The sequence below is a fragment of the Zootermopsis nevadensis genome, unplaced genomic scaffold (genome assembly GCF_977971745.1).
Source record: "Zootermopsis nevadensis isolate Lab colony 2312 unplaced genomic scaffold, Znev_1.0 Znev_ptg000021l, whole genome shotgun sequence".
NCBI lineage: Eukaryota > Metazoa > Arthropoda > Insecta > Blattodea > Termopsidae > Zootermopsis > Zootermopsis nevadensis.
The window spans coordinates 10,286,587-10,304,460 of NW_028259153.1; the positions used below are offsets into that span (position 1 = coordinate 10,286,587).

The following is a 17,874-nucleotide window of genomic DNA, read 5'->3' on the forward strand; positions in this document are numbered from 1 at the left end:
AATAAACAGCTAATATGAAAATTCGACAGGTACACAGTTCGCATCCTGGGATGAGATTTTTTTCTTGTAATATAGTTATCGATTTTCTTCGTTCTGCCAGGCAAATTCCAAAATGTCTTCCCCCTTTATGCCTGATTCGTGTCTCGGTTCATAATCATGGAACTGTGCCTCATTCGAATTCGTCCTACCTGTAACTATTTCAGAGATGTTGTCAGCAACTAAAATTCTATGGCGAGGAATGATGGTGATAGTGAATAATGAATTGCAACGGATGTGGAAGGAACCGGTAGTGTCCTATTTTAGGCAATACCCCGGCATTTACCTAGAGGTGGTTTGGAAAAACCTTGCTCGGGACAGCGAGTCTTCTGGCATCAAAGTCAAAACCATGTATAACGAGAGTTAGTGTCACGTTTTAATGTTGGTATCACCGATTCGCTTCTTTGTAAAAATTCAATTTCAGTTCCCCTCGTTTAATGCTAAGCTCCCATGATCTCCATCACCTCTCTTACTCAGAGCAGGCCATGTTATCATATCGACATGTAAACTTTCACCGCCTCCTTCATTCCCTAGAGGTCCAACAGATGTCACTCTTTGTCGATTATGAATAATTCATTATCGTGCTTCATTCATGCAGAAGCCAAGAAAATAATAAACAGGGGTTGCAAGGGGTGTAAGCAACACATGGGAAGGGGAGAGATCAGAATACAGATGTACAGGTCGAGAACACAGAAGGGGAACTTTGTGTAATCACAATATTGCGAAATGTAAGCGGAGCGGGACAATCTTTACGTGTGTGGTCACACGAAACCATTTTATCAGTTTCCTAATATAAGTAAAAACCAAGTATACTTGAACATTCCTGAAAGTGCAGGAAAGATAACGCATTCATTATAGTGAGTAAGCTTTCGGAGTTGATGACCAGGGTTCGATTCCAGGCAGGGAAAAAAGATCTCTTCATCACCATATTCAGAATGACTGTGGGGCCCACCCCGCCTTCTGGAAGTCTTTTCCCGGAGGTTAAACGGCCTAAGCGTGAAGCTTACCACTTACTTTCATTTCGTGCCAAAGTAAAGCTGAACTGTATATGAAGTCATCTATACGTCTTAAGGCCAGAATTATATTTATCGATGCGTTATGCTAAACCAATACCTTATTAATAAATTCTGTTAAGAACGTATACATGTTTCATACTTCCATTTGAACAGAGACGTTACGCGGAAGTTACACATTAATTATTAGGTTTATACGTAATCAACTCAGTTACGTAGTTCTGTACTTACTTTCTTGTATAACTAATTACCTCAACGTAAAAATTATCAAACAACGCGGACATAGGCCCGCACCTTTATTCTAAAGCGAAATGGAATAAGCACTAAGGTGATCGGCCGGTCCTAGAATAAACATGTATTATACTGCGAGATTATTGTAATCGGCAGAGGTTATAATTGCCATACTGAAAGTCTAAAGCTCTCCCTTCCCTCCTCCCCTCTCTCCAAGATATTCTAATACTCTTTTTAAGAAGCTGTTTGTACCTAAGATTTACGTGTTGTGTAATTCTCATACTGTAGACAATTCCACGCCAATGTAGAGCAATAAATCATGTAGCAAGTTGTCTATAAAATATTTACATAAATAAATGTTTGTAGTTAACTGAAAGTCTTCTGCGCAAAAAATGTGAACGTGATAATATATTAAATAATACTTAAATTTCAGATTATAACAAGTTTGATACTGTACAATATGGTTCTGCTTTATTTACTTTGTCCTTATATATATATATATATATATATATATATATATATATTACTTCTGGTAGGTTTGCATTCTCAATAATTAGTCTTTCACTGCAACTGTCGGTATATTCGTGATGTTACTTAATTGGTTTACGATGGATAAATTAACTATTTTCCGTAATACAGAACACATAATTTAAAACTAAACTGTAACTACTAGAATGTTCTCAACGTAATTTGTCCTCCAATAGCGTAAAAATTTAAAAAACAACACCCACTACTTCATATAGTCTGTTTGTGTTCGGTATTAATAATCAAATATACAATGTACACACATTTCAACGCCACTGTTTGACTGCATCATAACTCTCTGAAAATTCTCACTCCTAATGTGTTAATAAATAACACCATATGAGCTTTAACAAGGTTTAGCGAGATTTTTCAGTCAGAAACAATTCAAAACACAGAACTGGTACAAATGTTTGTTTTAAATACGACCAGTATTACAAAACCACACAATCCATATCCGATTTGAAACCGCGAATGTAAACAGTAAATGCGGTTCGGTAGAAGGGGAAGTATTCTAACAAAGCGAGGGAGATCTGGAAAATGTCATCAAAATGGAAATTCGTTTATTACGCAATCAAAACATGTCCAAAAGTGTTTACATTTAAAACCACCATATAAAGCGGTTGTAAATTCTTCCACATCGTCATCGAAATTTGATTTTGAATACGTCATTTCCGATAGTTGCGCCTGTTCAGCTCATTGTTTTCGCATTCCTGATGGGAACACTCATCCCCCCCCCCCCACACACACACATACAGACCGAACAATAGCTCCTGTATGCGTTGAAACCCAGCTGACACCATCTGCTTTGCAATAGATCCGTTTCGTGGGGCATGCTCTGGTGAATTATTTGTATGTTCGGCTTCTAAGAGAATGAAAATTTTAGATGGAAAAACAGCGAAACTTCAACAGATTAAAAAGCTGCAGGTATGTGAAATATTTACGCCAATACTACCTTTCGTGCTATCTGCGTGAACATCTACAATTCTTACCACTCATCTCATAATGCTTTTATAGCAGGGATTTCGCCAGAAAAAGAGATTTTTATGCAAAAAATTGCGCGTGTCCGATATACAAGTCAAAGCAACTAAATAAAATATCAAGCTGTAATTTACACTGTGTTGACAATTTAAAATACAAGTCTTAGATCTAAATCCTGAAAGCTTAAAACGTGTTTATATGAAACTAAATGGTCCAGGAGTTATCGTCATATATAGCCAAAAATCTGATCTTTATTCCATACAGTAATCAGGCGTAAGGTATTCGAGACACAGTCTTAAATTCTTCTGTATTTCTTTCAAATATTAATCATTTAAACTTCAGGAACCTACATATGTATAATTACGCCAAAGAGTAATTTATGTTTTAAACAATTAATAAAACCAATAAACGGAAATGGGATTCTTTTTGTTTTAACAAATGTCTAAAATTAACTGATTATATAAGTTAATATAATGTCTAAAAATTAATTTATTATACAATTATTAAATATGCTTAAGTAAATGTATGGATAGACGCGGACCCATGTGAAGAAGACAATAAAACTTTGTCTTTCATAAAAGACGTGGAATTCTTTCGCTATTTGAAAAACCATTTTGTTTCTCAAGAAGAACTCTTCTCCATGGAACTCATTAGGTTTACTCAGTTGATTGGTCAGTTTCGTAGTTACTTGGGTGGTTGGTTCAGCTAGTAAATTAATCATTTAACCAGTAATGACGTTTTAATTTCATAGCATGAGAAGCGTTTGCAGGTCCCGAGTTCAAATTCGATCAGAAGACCGGTTATCATAATGTATTTCGTGGTTTCTTTCAGTATTTCCAGACAAACGCTGAGGTTTTGCCGTAAATTAGGCTACAACCAATTCTTTCTACGTTCCTTTGGATCCATCATTCACTAATCACCTTACAAATTGACCCCATATATTTGATGAGGGGAAAGCAGTATAAATAAAAATGTATTTTTCCAAAAGCGATTTAAAATGAAATGATTTTTTCACAGTATAAAAATACTAACTTTAGTTTCAGAGTAATTAAACAGTTATTCAAACTCTGCAAAACATGTCAGCCTATATTATAATTTGAGCTACTATCAGTGTCGTTAAATAAACAAACAGTTTGCAGTTTTAAATCCTTTATAAAGTTGTTAATTGAAAATGAATTGTTTCGTGTAGAGATTCGTCTCACTGACAGAACTACAATAACCGTCAAACATAGAACGAGATCAAACATTTGGCATTGTCCATGTCCTTAAACATAAGAGTCTCTGATACGAGCAGTAACAGATCGCTTTGTTGCAGACGCCATCAAATTCGGCGTGAACCGACTGATGGACAGGGTGGATAAGGAAGACGTCGACGTCTGCCGCAATAACACCAGCAGGAGTGACGTCACTACCATGACTGACAAGCTATGCAGTTACGACAGCGGGGAGGAGCAGCGGTCACCCAGCATAGCATCACCCAGACACGGCGGCAACCTGCATCAGGATACGTGGAGTCACGACAGGTCGCAACCCACGTCACCAGAACTAGAAGTCGACAGCCCCCCGAGGTCCCCAGAAGTCAACACAAGGTTAAAAAGTCCTTCACCAAGAAGACCTTCGTCAGTAACCGAGGTTAACGTAACAAAAACAGAAGTTACGCCCATCAAGAAATCTGAGACTTTCAGTGTAAGCGCTTTACTTAAGCCTGACATTCCTCGAAGTCGAAGATCGCCTTCGAGAGATTCATCGGCTTTGAACCATCGCGGAAACAACGGCGTGGGTCAATCATTCTCAGAGACGATTTCAGTGACGCGGTCTTTTATCTACCCTGGGCTACCTTTCGCCGATCTTCTAATGCGTGACGGTTTCATTAAAAACCAACACCACGAAAGCGACCACCATCATAATCATCACGACTACCCTGGCAGTTCACCTTCGAGTTTTTTTCCAAGGCATTTTGTAGGTCCTGGTTTTGGTATTCCTCCAGCTCTTTACCCAAGCATGTCAACAGCCGGGTTGTCAGCAACGTCACTTCCGGGAAGTGCAGGTGGGTGTGGCAGTAGTGGGCAAACGACGGGAAACATCTCCAAGAACGAACTTATGGATGGTAACAGGAACTTTCTGACGTCGCCCGCTGTGGGTTCGTTGTACTTCAGTTTAGGTGCCGTTCAAGCAGCGGCAGCAGCTGCAGCAATGGCCAATTCTTCGTCTTCATCGGTGTCTTCCAACGCAGGAAGTGCTGGCAGCACAGGCAGTGGGAGTCATCCCTCGTATCCCTCAGAGCATCCGAGCCATCACCCCACGGCTGAGGAGTTGTTCCGTCTGAGGAACCACTTCATGGCCGCAGCGGCCACTACCTCACCTGGAGGTCCCGGTTCGCTGCCTCACCAGCACGTGGTACCAGGCGGACCGGATCACCACCACCATCACCACCACCTCCTGATGAGGGGTCCCGGTGTGGTGCCTCTCGGAGACGTATACTCGTGCATAAAGTGTGAGAAGATGTTCTCCACGCCACACGGGCTCGAGGTTCACGCCAGGCGCTCTCACAACGGCAAAAGACCCTTCGCCTGCGAGTTATGCAACAAGACCTTCGGCCATGAGATCAGCCTTAGTCAGCACAGGTCAGTTTATGCTTTTCAGCCTCAAGTTAATTTACAAGGCCACGACTCCTCAAGACGTAGCGACTCTTGGCATTTAGTACCTACTCCGTATCCTGTAAGTTACAGGAATGTCTTACATTGCAATTGTTCGTTAATAGTGATGTTGGACGAACTGCTTTGTATTCTGGAGGTACGCGGTTCAAATTTTGACCAGAAGACTAGCTGTTGCGAGAGGTTTTTTCCTTCTCGTCCCTGAGCTCCAAATTAAAATTCCTGAGTCTCTGTAAGGTGCATAAAACTCTGAGAGTTTTTTCTATCGACCGGTGTAGGTGAGCAGTTCTAAGTATGTCGCATTTGTTTCTGTATAATTTTCAAAGTATAAAGTTCCTTTGTGATCTGCACTTTAAACCAGGCCACAACCATTTTCTTCCATATCCCTTGCAGTTTATTATTCATAAATCACCTTATCATTCGCCACCATATATATAGTGCAGCCACTGAAGGCGTCGTTAAATAAAACACAAATAAATGAAATAATAACGATATCGATTTTTTTACTGGAGGCCCACAAGACGTGAACAATAAATTCTATACTTTGTATTGAAATTTGGCTTGTATACGGTACCAAATAATTTTAAAGTTTTAGTCGATAAACCCCAAGGAAAAGACAACATGGAAAACTTAGGCATAGATGGGAGTATAATATTAAAATTAATTTAAACGAAAAATTGTTGGAGATATGACTGTACACTTATAAACACGGCACTGCACTTTCAGGTTTCACATAAATAGGGAATTTATTGTCTAGGTGACCTGTTAATTTCTTAAAGATATATTTTACTCAATGGATTGAATTACTTAATATCTACGTTATTTTATCTAATGGGAAATGAATATTCGTCCTAAGGTGCGTAGTTTGAGACAAAACATACTAAATTTCGTAAGAATCCTTATCTATTTAACACCGACAGAAATTTTAACTGAAACGTGTCAGAGTACCAAGCACAAATCCTCATACCATTTATAACAAATATGTCTACAGCGGAACTGTATGTAAAGAAGAGCTACCAACGCCTGCACGGTGACAAAACAAGTTAAAGAAACTTCTAATAAAATATTCATAAAAGCCTCCAACTCCCTTGCCAAGGAAAGCTTCTTTATGCACAGAATACTGGAAAGACCCCTCCCCCTTACAAGTGCATGTCGTGGCCTACCTTACAGTACTGACCCCGTTACTATAGAAACGTGCCGTGCATGGACATGGCGGGCTACATCCTCAACGCGATGTCATGTCATGTTAGCAAAGAGAACAGCAATATTGGAACCTGCTAAATATTTTATAAATTTATTCCTCGAGAGTTTTCGTTTCTGTAACACTTGGTTATATATCACCGAAAGAAAATAGATGGGACCTATAGTCTACTTCTATTTTATGTACCTATAAAATTCTGGTTTTGTTGAAACTGTTTTACACAAATTTATCTTCAATCCTACCAAACTCTTTGAGTGCTCTGACCTCTGTAACAATTTAGATGTCTTTATTGTGGATTTAAAGTTTCTGGCTGGGGTAGGAGCGTATTATCTTTTCCTTGCAGTCAGGGCAGAGAGAAGCTAATTCGAAATTCAACAGAGACAGACACAATATTACACATATTATTTATAACATGACATTTACAGACTTTAATAATGACTGAAATATTAAGATCGTGACTGGAATAATAAACGGTCATGTCAGTCGGTCTCTTGGTAGGGATTCGAACTACTTATCTCTCGAGTACAAAGTAAGAGTGCTAACCGCGATGTTCGACCAAATATTGTTTATTATAAACCTCGTGGCTCGTATATTAACCCTTCAGATCCTAGTGGTAACTATATATACCACCTGCTTTAATAATCAGAAAATCTGCATTTTACTTAAATGGATTTTGTATGATTATCAGACTAAATAGCGCTTTTTTTCTAAGCAGGATTAAAAAATTAATCTTTGTTAAGGAGAAGTTTTATATTTTTTGAAGTAATATTTCATTTTCAAATGTTATTCATATAAGTTTCGGCTTATATGGCAATTACGGTAATGTTTAAAGTAGTACTTAAAAATATGTTTTAGTTGAAATGTCTTACAGAGCAGCATATACAAAATAAAATTATTAATTGTCTTAGTTTCATTAAAGAATATAATACGATTCAATGTAGCAAAACATTTCTTTTTGCGTTGTATAGAAGTATGCATACGTGCATAGTACCATGGATAGATAAATTATCACCAACCAGTACATGCTTATTACATAGGTAGATGTGTATGAAGGATACTCAGTTTAGATGAAGTACATATACTAATGTGAATATAAAACTTACAGACTGTATATATTCCCCATTAATTTCAATCATGAAATATGAATTAAGTTTCAGAGTGGCCACTAACAATGAGCCACTTTTCAAAGCTTCCTCCTGTCTTGTTGCAGAGCGGTTCACAACGTCGAGAAGGTTTTCGAGTGTAAGCAATGCGGGAAGTCGTTCAAGCGGTCCTCCACTCTGTCCACACACCTGCTGATCCATTCGGACACGCGACCGTACCCCTGCCAGTTCTGCGGCAAGCGCTTCCACCAGAAGTCGGACATGAAGAAGCACACATATATCCACACCGGTGAGTAACTACGCTTCTCTCAAGCACGAATGTTTAAAGTGGAAGGATCTATTATGACCGATGGCGGTCTTCTGGTGGAGCTATGCAGTCATACCATCACGTCGGAAGAACAGTCTTCGGGTGGTAAAGATCCTAGTAACATCTACTTTCTCCCTCCTGCGGACTTAATCACTTTACGCCTACCCGAATCGCATTTTTGACTGAAGCGGGAAGTCAGCGTATGGCAGGACCTGCAAGTTACGTTGATGAAACTGAGGTGTGAGGGTCTAAAGTGGATTAAAATAGCACAGAAGCGGGATACTCTGAGCAATGATCTGGTCCTTCGTTCCATAAAATAAGGGAATTTCTCCATCATATGAACACCCACTAACTGTTTAAGAAAAATCCTCGTAGGTAAGTTGAAATATGGCTTACAGTTCGAATAGAAGAAACAAGAAATCCGCACAAAAAAGTAATATAAAAAAGAAGTCAGAAAGACTGATGGAGATGAGATAAAGATTCAAATGTATTTTACAGAAATATATTAAAGAGATTCATATTGGACTGATATGACTCAGGATTATTATTTTGTGACAGGGTCCTGCGATTCTCTTGTTAAATTTTGATACCAGGGAGTTGGTTTCGCCGAAAAATAAAATAAAGTTACATAAGACGTTCAAAAACACATTACAACTTTAATATTATCCAATGTAGCATCTATATAGTCGTAAAATTGGAGCTCAGCCGACGGTTATGTAACACACAGGAAAGAAATCATTAGAACAGCAACACGGCATAGTGAAAAAACAGGAAATGTGTAATTTCTGTACAAACAAATCGTTCTAAATTTAAAAAAAACATAAATCATAACCAATCAATGTATATATCAAACCTGCCACAAGAAACGTTTAAGTAATAAATAGCAGCAGGAAAAATAATAACAATAATTCGGCTTAAATGCCTTATTATTCGAAAGAAAATAAATTATCTTACACGAAATATTATATACACTGAAATCAAACATTTTGTAAGTCTCTCTGAAAACTGCTTTAGTGTAATTTCGGTTTCAATATCAACTTTCTTCAATGTCTGTCAAATACTGTGGCTCAAACTATAAGTTCATTCTCTCTAAGTAATAATCATATTTCAACACCCCTCCCGCTCACAAAATGGCGCCGTGGCTTAGTTGGTTAAAGCGCCTGTCTAGTAAACAGGAGATCGAGGGTTCGAATCCCTCCGGTGCCTATTATAATTTCCATTGATTAATTTTATTAAGTTAATTTATTCTAAAGTACTGTGAACTTTACTGGTCCGTGTTTTGATTGAGATGATACGTATAAAATATTATAACTCAGTCGAAAAAATAATTTTTTTAACGTTGCTCAATAAACAAGAGAAGAATTTTGCGTTGAAAAGTTTGTAATGATGACTACGATGGTGTTTTAGGATGAATGGCGAAGAAAGAGACCGCGGACTATTTTGATATAGTATTCATAAATTTCCCTACCAGTAATCAGTAATTCTGCTTCAAATCTCGACCCGGAGTTCGAGTCGCAGGCTGCTCGTGAGATTTGTAGTAAAATGGCTGAGCAGAGCTTTTAGAATTAGCTTTGTACCGTTCCTCTACTCTGCATATCATCGCTTATTTTCGTGATAGGAGAATGTAAGGTATCGCCAAATTGAGGACGAATATCGAATTGAACTGCCCGTGACGTCAACTCTGATCATAATCATTAATTAACTAACGAAAACTGTAGTGATTGTTTATCGAAATAAGCTAAAATCCACGTAACTAACTTATTTTTTTATTTTTATCCGAGTAGACCCAAAAAATATATTCTTGCAAGTATATGAGATAAGCTCATAAAATCGTTTATGCTCTTGCGGACAATGAATTTGTTCGAATTTTTTTCTTAAAATTCTGCACCAATAATTTTAATTAAAATGGGGTTATGCGTCTACGAGTTGATTCGTCCGTACGGTGGACGATGATAGCGAAACTTCGGATGAGTGAGAGAAGTAGCCCATCACCAAGTTCATACCGGTCACCGCAAAAGTCAACATCTGAATATTAGATTCAGCCAATTGAAACCATTTATCATCTTCCTAGTTCCCTAATACTAACATAAAAATCATCTTTTTATCTACGTGGTGATCCTTCAAGTGGTATTTTACTACGTCTTCCTTAAAACTGTATAAAACTGATATCGATATCGGTCTTCTGGGTTGTCGCGAGCCCTGAAAATGAAGAAATTGTATTCCTACGAAATGGTATCTACCCACGAGTCCACACAACGTTTAACCGAGAAGGGTAACATCGACATCTTCACCGCCCTGAGAACCTAAAAACTCATATGTAACTTTTGTTAAAGAACCAATAACTACCATCAACAATTTAAAAACAAGTTGCACCAACATGCATTAACAATCAGTAATTCTGCATTTTGTATTTATGTGTTTCGTATCACTCTTAGTGTAAACATGGATTATTTCCTTAAAGAACATTAATCATATTAGAATTATAATGAAGAAGTGTTGTATTTGATTTGCGGTACGGACTGAATTGTTAAATATCATTTAGACGAACTTCGGCTTCAGATGGTTAATATACAATGCGAAGTCCGCGAAACACAGTTTATGAAACACTTTACACATATCACTTTAGGAGCTTTCGTATTTGAATTTCAAGCACTAGGAGCTGTAAACTTTAAAATGAATGCATAGACCAGAATACTGGAGCTACGTAGATTTCAATGTACGTGCATTGCACACACCACTGCTCAGAATGGTATGTATGATATGGTTTGTCGGAGGTGTGAAGACTCCTCTGCATTTAATATATCCTGAGAGATTCCTTCAGCTCCCTAACCCGCCCCTCAGAGAGATGCGGGGGTGGTATCTGATTCCGTCCCTTAGTTCCCAGTAACAGCAACAGTGGTGCAGTAATTAGTGAATAATTCACCCAAGAGACAATTAATAAAGCAGACATTAAGGATGGGGAGGGGGGGTAACACGAAGGGTTGCTATGCTCCTGGTGGAGGAGTATAAAGCACAGGTAGTACTGAGGTAAAAGTGTTCGGAAACTTGCGGCAGAAGTTCGTGTCAGAAAGAAAGAGTTATTTGATTTTACATGTAATGGAATGCATTTTTCGATGTAAACGTAAGACAATACTAAATTCTATAATTTGTTTGTTTCTTATCTGACTTTGGCATATACACACTTCCATTATCGACGACTTCCATTAAGTACACCGGCACGTAAGAGTGTCTGTGGTTTTGCCTGACAAACCGCTCTTTAAAACTTGATATACAATTACTACTGTTTCAACATCGTGTTTTTTTTATTTGTGATGCTTTTTAAAATGGTTTCACGACAGATGTCACAGAAGTAAAGTCACGCAAAAAATAATTTTAATGATTTCAGTTTACTCATGAAGTACCAACCAATTTGTAATACCAAAATCTAGGTTTGTTTGTCCTTCCTTCTTGTGGGACTGTCCCGTCAAACAACGATACATTTTTACACATTTATTTCACAATAAATGTAGAAGGGTGGGAGAGAAGCAAAGTCTGTTATCAGTCCACCAGTCCACCAGTTAGTGCTGCCAATCAGAATATCCAGCAAACAAAACCTCTAACGAAATTAAAAAGAAAATTACCCCTGGTGTTTAAATAAGCACCGGGCAATGCAGACGTGTATGGTAAAGGTGGACTATACCTCCACACATTACACTTTAGTCTACCTCTCCCTCTTCGTCCAAAGCAACGTAACCATATTTCGTGATCCTTCAGAACACAACAGCGGTAGAAAAGAAAAACAGCATCTCCTTCTGTAATGTGCTGAGATCATGGACCCTGAAGATGCCCATGTGTTTTTCTGCGTCACATATACTCTGCCCTATTGAGGCGTGCGGTGAAGTCTGCAGGGGCCAATAATATACCAACCCCTTCAAAGCGGTAAGCTACACGGCAATTTCTTGGGTTCTACGGCGGGCATTGTGAATGCCTGAGCTGCTTCAGGTGGTAGACGAAATATACGACCTGAAGTCACCACAGAGCTTGTGCAAGCAATGCTAGCGTGCTCTGAGGCAATCTGTCCTTGTTTACTGGTAGGAGAGTTGGGTGGGAAGGGGTGGACGATATACGAGAACAATGCAAAACAAGCAAACACCGCCTTCCGCCTGCCACTAACCCTGGAGCTCAGGGCTGTAAATTTATAATGAGTAACAGAGAAAGAGTCTGTCCCACGCGCAGTCCCTACAGGGACAGGTTCAACAGATACACAGTTTCTGGTCTTCTGGGAAACGATTCCTTTCCTTTTAGCTTGGAATTCTTGTATCCCTTGTAAGAGTCCAGAAAACGTTCGAACCCGATAATACGTATCTGATCAAGACCATTTTTAGATACAAGCCAAACAGTATTAGGTCATATTCTGACTCTTCTTTTCAAATAACTTTTTTCCATTCTTTTACATAATCGACTTCAAACTTAATTGCACAAGTATATGATCCAGAACTTAACCAAATATTATCAAGATGATTAAATAAGTGGTCAAGTGGAAATTATAAAAGATATGACAAACAAACGTACAGTTATATTACGAAAACTTAAAAGGAAGAAACAACTTGGAAATTCAGTCGCAGATGTGAGGATAACATTATGACAGATCATAATGTTAGGTCAACTGGTTACATTGGATTTATCTATCTGTTACGAAAACGTTAATGAAACTTTATGTTCCATGAAATGCGTTACAGTTGACTAGCTGAGTGATTATTAGTTTCTAAAGATGGTTCCTGCTACATGACGTTAGTTGGGCCTGTTTACTTAGTTCATGACGGTACTCTTTGAGGGCAGGTACTTAAGGATACTGAAGACTGGCGCAAGAAAACTATGGCCAGATGTATTTCGAACTACCAGCGCTCTGGAGTACTTGCGTACTGCCAAAGACTGATTAAAAGTTTATACATATTAGATGAGATTCCAGATTCTCACAGCGGTGAGTATGAAGATGCTTATATTCTGGAATGTTGCGCCGTGAAGGCAAGTTTACCGACGTTTCAGAGATGCTTACTGCTTTCATCGTCGCCCTGACGACGGAGGCAATAATCTCCTCTTAAATGTCGTTACACGTCTGCCAGACTAAACGGAGCAACGTCCCAGATGGCATCTTCATACTCGCTGCCGTGAGAACCTAAAATCTCACAATGTATGATTTTTCTTTAATACGAAAGACCAAGTTTCACAACCATACAGAACACATACTGTTATACTGTCGTAATACAGTTTTAAATTACATTTTTAAGAACTTCAACAGCACTTTTAATGTTACGACTCCCTTTGAGAACACGGTGCCCGCTGAGCTGTCTCGCTGTCTCGCGTAACGCCAATTTAACACAAGTGACAAACGACTGTGAAGATCGGGGTTCTTACTTCATTTTGTAGTACAGCTACTCCCCCACGTCAGAAGTGCACGAGGGTTCCACAGGCATTGACCTTACATCAATTAAGATAATCTATGTCTTCTCATACCTTCACTGGTAAGGCAGGGACTTGAAAGGAAGGCGTCAGCATTTACCGATTTTTGGCTGCCCCAATTTAGCGACATTAATGTTTCTAATCGCCTGTTTTAGATATACCATTAATGTTGTATTACATAATGATGCTGTATTGACCGCAGCAATTTTATAACATCTACTGAAATGAAGATAATGGTTACAGAGTGAACTAGAAAATAAATTGAATAAAACGGCCGTTGTCCATTTCATGTACTATTCCGATATTCAATTACAGCTAGTCACAACAATAAAACCATCACCCAAGACAGTCTCTGACCAAAGGATCGAATACTGGACTTCCCGAAACAAAATCAGAAATAGTAGCCATGTAACTGCGACCATCATGAATTTCTAGTTAGATTCCTTTACTCCAGAGATGGAATGATGGCTATGAAACTTGCCGACAGACAGAGTTTTAAATTTCAGGTGGGATCAAAACCATGATGGGATCTGTTTATGTACAAAAGTCAATATAAAGTTGCGCCTTCTGAAATAACTACAGAAACAAACTTAATACGTGATCAGGTGTCAGATAACTAATCACACGTCGACACTAAAATAACACAGTTTCAGCCATCTGAGAAGAATGCAGGCTCAGTGCTCGCAAAATAAAATAAAATAAAATAAAATCTCTACTGTCCTGTTTTAAGTGCTTTTTTAAGGTTCATACATTAAAATCAAAGTTAAATTTCTGCTGAGGACAACTGCTGAAAATGAACAGAATTACTTTAAATCGTCTTAAACGTATACGGCTTTAAATAAAACTATATTCCTCAACATCTACGGTTCAGAAATACTTGAAAATAACGATGTATCGCCACTTCAGCTATGAAGATGGAAACAGTATGTTACTTAGAAACCATAATGGGATCTGTAAAAGTAGTTGCTCCTGGCATTTATTAGGCACCTTGTATTTATGACTTATGGGTGGGGAAAGCGGCTAGGTACTAGAAGGATGTGTGAGGACAGCTTCACGTCTCATCTGCTTTGTCCTCCCGGGGAAGAGCTCCAGTAGATTCTAAACAGGACGCTTGGTGAACTGCAAGGTAGTCTGCATAAACGCGGCGGATAAGTGAAAAATGTCTTGCTCTTGGTGGCTATCGAATCTCAAAATCTTTAACCTATGTTACTATGTTATTTATATAGGCTTATGTAAGTTTTATTAGCCTCTCAAGTTACGACAAACCAAGGGATACAATTCTTTCTTGAAAAGTTACCGTTTGTCGGCGCCGTGGCTTAGTTGGTTAAAGCGCCTGTCTAGTAAACAGGAGATCGAGGGTTCGAATCCCTCCGGTGCCTCTCACGATTATATTAAAGAAAATTTTTCATAAATTAATGAATTTGTAGAAAAGCAACTAATAAGCAGAAGAATGAATTTTTAAGATTTTACCGAGGCAATCCATACATTTTTTTTAAAATATTATTATACTGAATTATGCGTTGTTCAATTACAGATGATTTTTAGAGATGAATAAATTTTGATGACGACTATGCGTGGTTAGTCGGGTTGAATGTTAAAGGAAGTGGCCGTGGACTATTTCGATACGCCATGCGTGCATTCTCCTGGAAGGACTGTGTGATATTTCTGCAAATCTAGGTTAGGAAAGCTGGTCTTCCTGTCGACATTCGAAGTGATACACGACAGTCCTGTAATATACAGCGAATAACTTTCCGAGCGCCTCAACAAATCACTTAACAGAAACCGTGAATTTCAACGTGTGAATGATAACTTTTCGTGCAGGTGCCAAGAATGCTTTATCTTACCAGGGCTGAGGTTTACATATCAGATGACTAACTTAATGTCATAATGTTAACTAAATAAGGCACGGAAGGAACAGAATCTGTCATTGCGTTTTCAATCAATGTCATATTGTACGACTTTATAAACTTTTGAAATGTAATATCAATAAATTAATCATGTTAAGGTTAACAATGTTTAGTGAATTTTAGTGTACGATGTACTTTAAGTGAAAGGACTGTTATTGGACAAAACAAAGAAGAAATAAGGGTGAAATTGGGTAACTCCGAAGCTGGAGGAGGTAGTCAGTAATCGCGTGTCTCTCAAATACTTAAAATCCCAAGTGTCGATCTTGTAGTCTAGATTCGATATATTGAAACAGACAACTTACATCCAGTTCTATAATTGCCCTATAGTAATGGTTTAGAATAGACAATGAGCAATGCTCACTAAGCTGATACATTTTTCAATTTCCTAAGTAGGAACATTGGACAAGTCCTAACCTTAATTGCAGAACCCAAACCGTTGTCACAAGAAATGTTTTCCACCCGGTTCCCTGAATGTCCAAATCAATTATCACTACACGGCAATGTACCTCGGTTCCCATTCCTACATTTTAAGTTAATTATTCTTTGGTATGCCTAACTACGCAGAGGACGTGTTCCTTAGTTATTTAAAAAAAGAGTAAAAAATAAGAAAGAGTCTTACTTTTCATCTTCTTTAATTTCTTTCCCCCCACCCTATCCTTCCATCCATTTGCATTTTTACACTCTCTACTATTCTGCTGAGTTGTTAAAGATGGGCCTCGGGGTTTAAGAATTTCATCCGAAATTTCTGCAGTTTCGAGTGAAAACCAACTGCATGGATCAAGCGCATTTCGTTGAGAGTAACTGTGCATTTTACAAGATGGGTGTGACGCTTGACAGAATATTACTAATTTATCGATGTATGTGGTATAACTGGTCAGCTACCGAGCTGGACAAATTGAAAAATTAAAATATATTTTCTGTATTGAATAACAAAATACTCCAACACAGAAAAATAAATTACTACTGTTTCAACCTTTACTACTGGTTTATGCTGAAAGAAATGTGTTATGAGTAGGGAAATACATGCACTTGAACTTGAAGGGGTTAATACAGGATTGAGCACAATACTATGATTCAGAGAGCTTTAAACAAACATAAATTATAAAAACAAGAACCAGGATAAATATAGGAATATTTCTGATATACGCGAATAAAATGTTGAATGTCAGTCTGAAATCTATTGCAACTAGCAATGTCTGAGAAACTGACATCTTCGAGTCCTAATTTTGTCACTTCTCTTCTCTGCAAAACCCAATTACCATCTTTAGTTGCTACTTGTCGCTTCAATTTGTTCTCAACTTTAATGTTCCTCGACGGATTTTTATAGCCAAATTAGTTTCACGGCGTGTTTTCGCTGTCCTGTCGTTTACTTCGCTTCTCGTATTTGGATTTCTTTTCCTACTTTATTTTCCTCTTATAGTGTTTTCTGCTAATTTTCATATTCTTGTAAAGACAAAACCAACACAAAGATATTGGAAGGAAAAATATTCCTTAGTAAAATTTAATTTCCTGATTACGAAAATCACAAAGATATTCCAAACGATGTAACACTGAGTAGCATGCATTAGTGGAAATTCTTAGACATAAATTCGGGAGTCATGCGACAAGAATCTCGGCCCGGTTACTGAATATCGTGACTCACGACACAAATTTTACACTGAACTATACTACACCAAATGGCAGTTCTACAGTGAGATGATTCGGTTTGGTACAGCAAAAATACGTCAGTCTTCAACTGTAGACACTAAATGCGTGAGAAAGGCCGAGATTAGCTCAGCCAGAGGTCCAATGGTATAGGGTTTTGTCCTCACACCTGAAGAATGGAGTAAAACCAAGTGCTGAAACGTTGTTGTTTTAATTAAGAACGGTTAGACAATGGATAAAATCAAATAGAATAACGTACAATTCGTCTTGATACAAGGAAAACTTAAATTCCTTCTTTCTGAAGCAAGCTTTCTTTTTAGTAATCTAAATTTCAGTTTCTTTAAAATATCGTGTAGCAACCTTAAAGTTCTTAGTTAACGCCTCTTTGAAGGCAAAACAGACATCCCTTATTCGATCTGTGCGCAGCATCAGGAAGCAGTAACCCAGTCGCGTACAGCTATTCCAAAAAGCTAACAAAAATCCAGTCCAACCTAAAGCTTGAAGCAAAGTGGAAATAAAAGAACAGCAATGAGAGAGTTTAAATACGTGATAAATTGAAAGTTGAAAAGGATTGTAAAACGAGAGGGTGCAAAAAGTGGGGAAAAAGGCAAGTCCCGAAAGAAAGAAGACTAGAAGGAGAGGAGAGGGTGAGATGGAGCATGTTAACTGATTAGAGATTAAAGTAGGAGGAAGCAATTAAAGGGCAGTTTGAGCGAACCTGCTACTTTGGCGATGAAGCCCTGCGAATTGCTCTGGGGAGGGGGTGGAGACAGTACTTGAACTACCTACGTCTGGAGTCACTCTAGTTAATTCTATTTTACACGAACAACCCTAAA

General features: G+C 38.2%; 2 protein-coding genes and 2 non-coding genes across 7 annotated transcripts in view; 3 read left to right on the plus strand and 1 right to left on the minus strand.

Annotated features, from left to right (window-relative positions):
- Positions 1-17,874, minus strand: part of LOC147873178 (uncharacterized) — a 300,974-nt gene that overhangs the window by 59,177 nt on the left and 223,923 nt on the right. For 2 of the 3 annotated variants that reach the window (XM_087353213.1, XM_087353216.1), the window contains exon 5: positions 120-194. The exons of the other annotated variant lie outside the window; for it this stretch is intronic. In XM_087353213.1, the coding sequence (XP_087209339.1) occupies positions 126-194 (69 nt within the window). In that variant the 3' untranslated portion in view covers positions 120-125. Of the gene's footprint in view, positions 1-119; positions 195-17,874 lie in introns of those variants that run through there. 3 annotated transcript variants of the gene reach the window in all.
- LOC110827142 (uncharacterized) overlaps positions 1-17,874 on the plus strand; it is a 95,491-nt gene that overhangs the window by 35,732 nt on the left and 41,885 nt on the right. The window contains exons 3-4 of one of the 2 annotated variants that reach the window (XM_087353206.1): positions 4,099-5,407; positions 7,828-8,030. In XM_087353206.1, the coding sequence (XP_087209332.1) occupies positions 4,099-5,407; positions 7,828-8,030 (1,512 nt within the window). The remainder of the gene's footprint in view (positions 1-4,098; positions 5,408-7,827; positions 8,031-17,874) is intronic. The other variant, XM_087353207.1, reaches the window with a different exon arrangement.
- On the plus strand, positions 9,181-9,254 carry TRNAT-AGU (transfer RNA threonine (anticodon AGU)). Its single transcript has one exon. It is a non-coding gene; the product is annotated as a tRNA-Thr (tRNA).
- Positions 14,793-14,866, plus strand: TRNAT-AGU (transfer RNA threonine (anticodon AGU)). The gene has a single exon. It is a non-coding gene; the product is annotated as a tRNA-Thr (tRNA).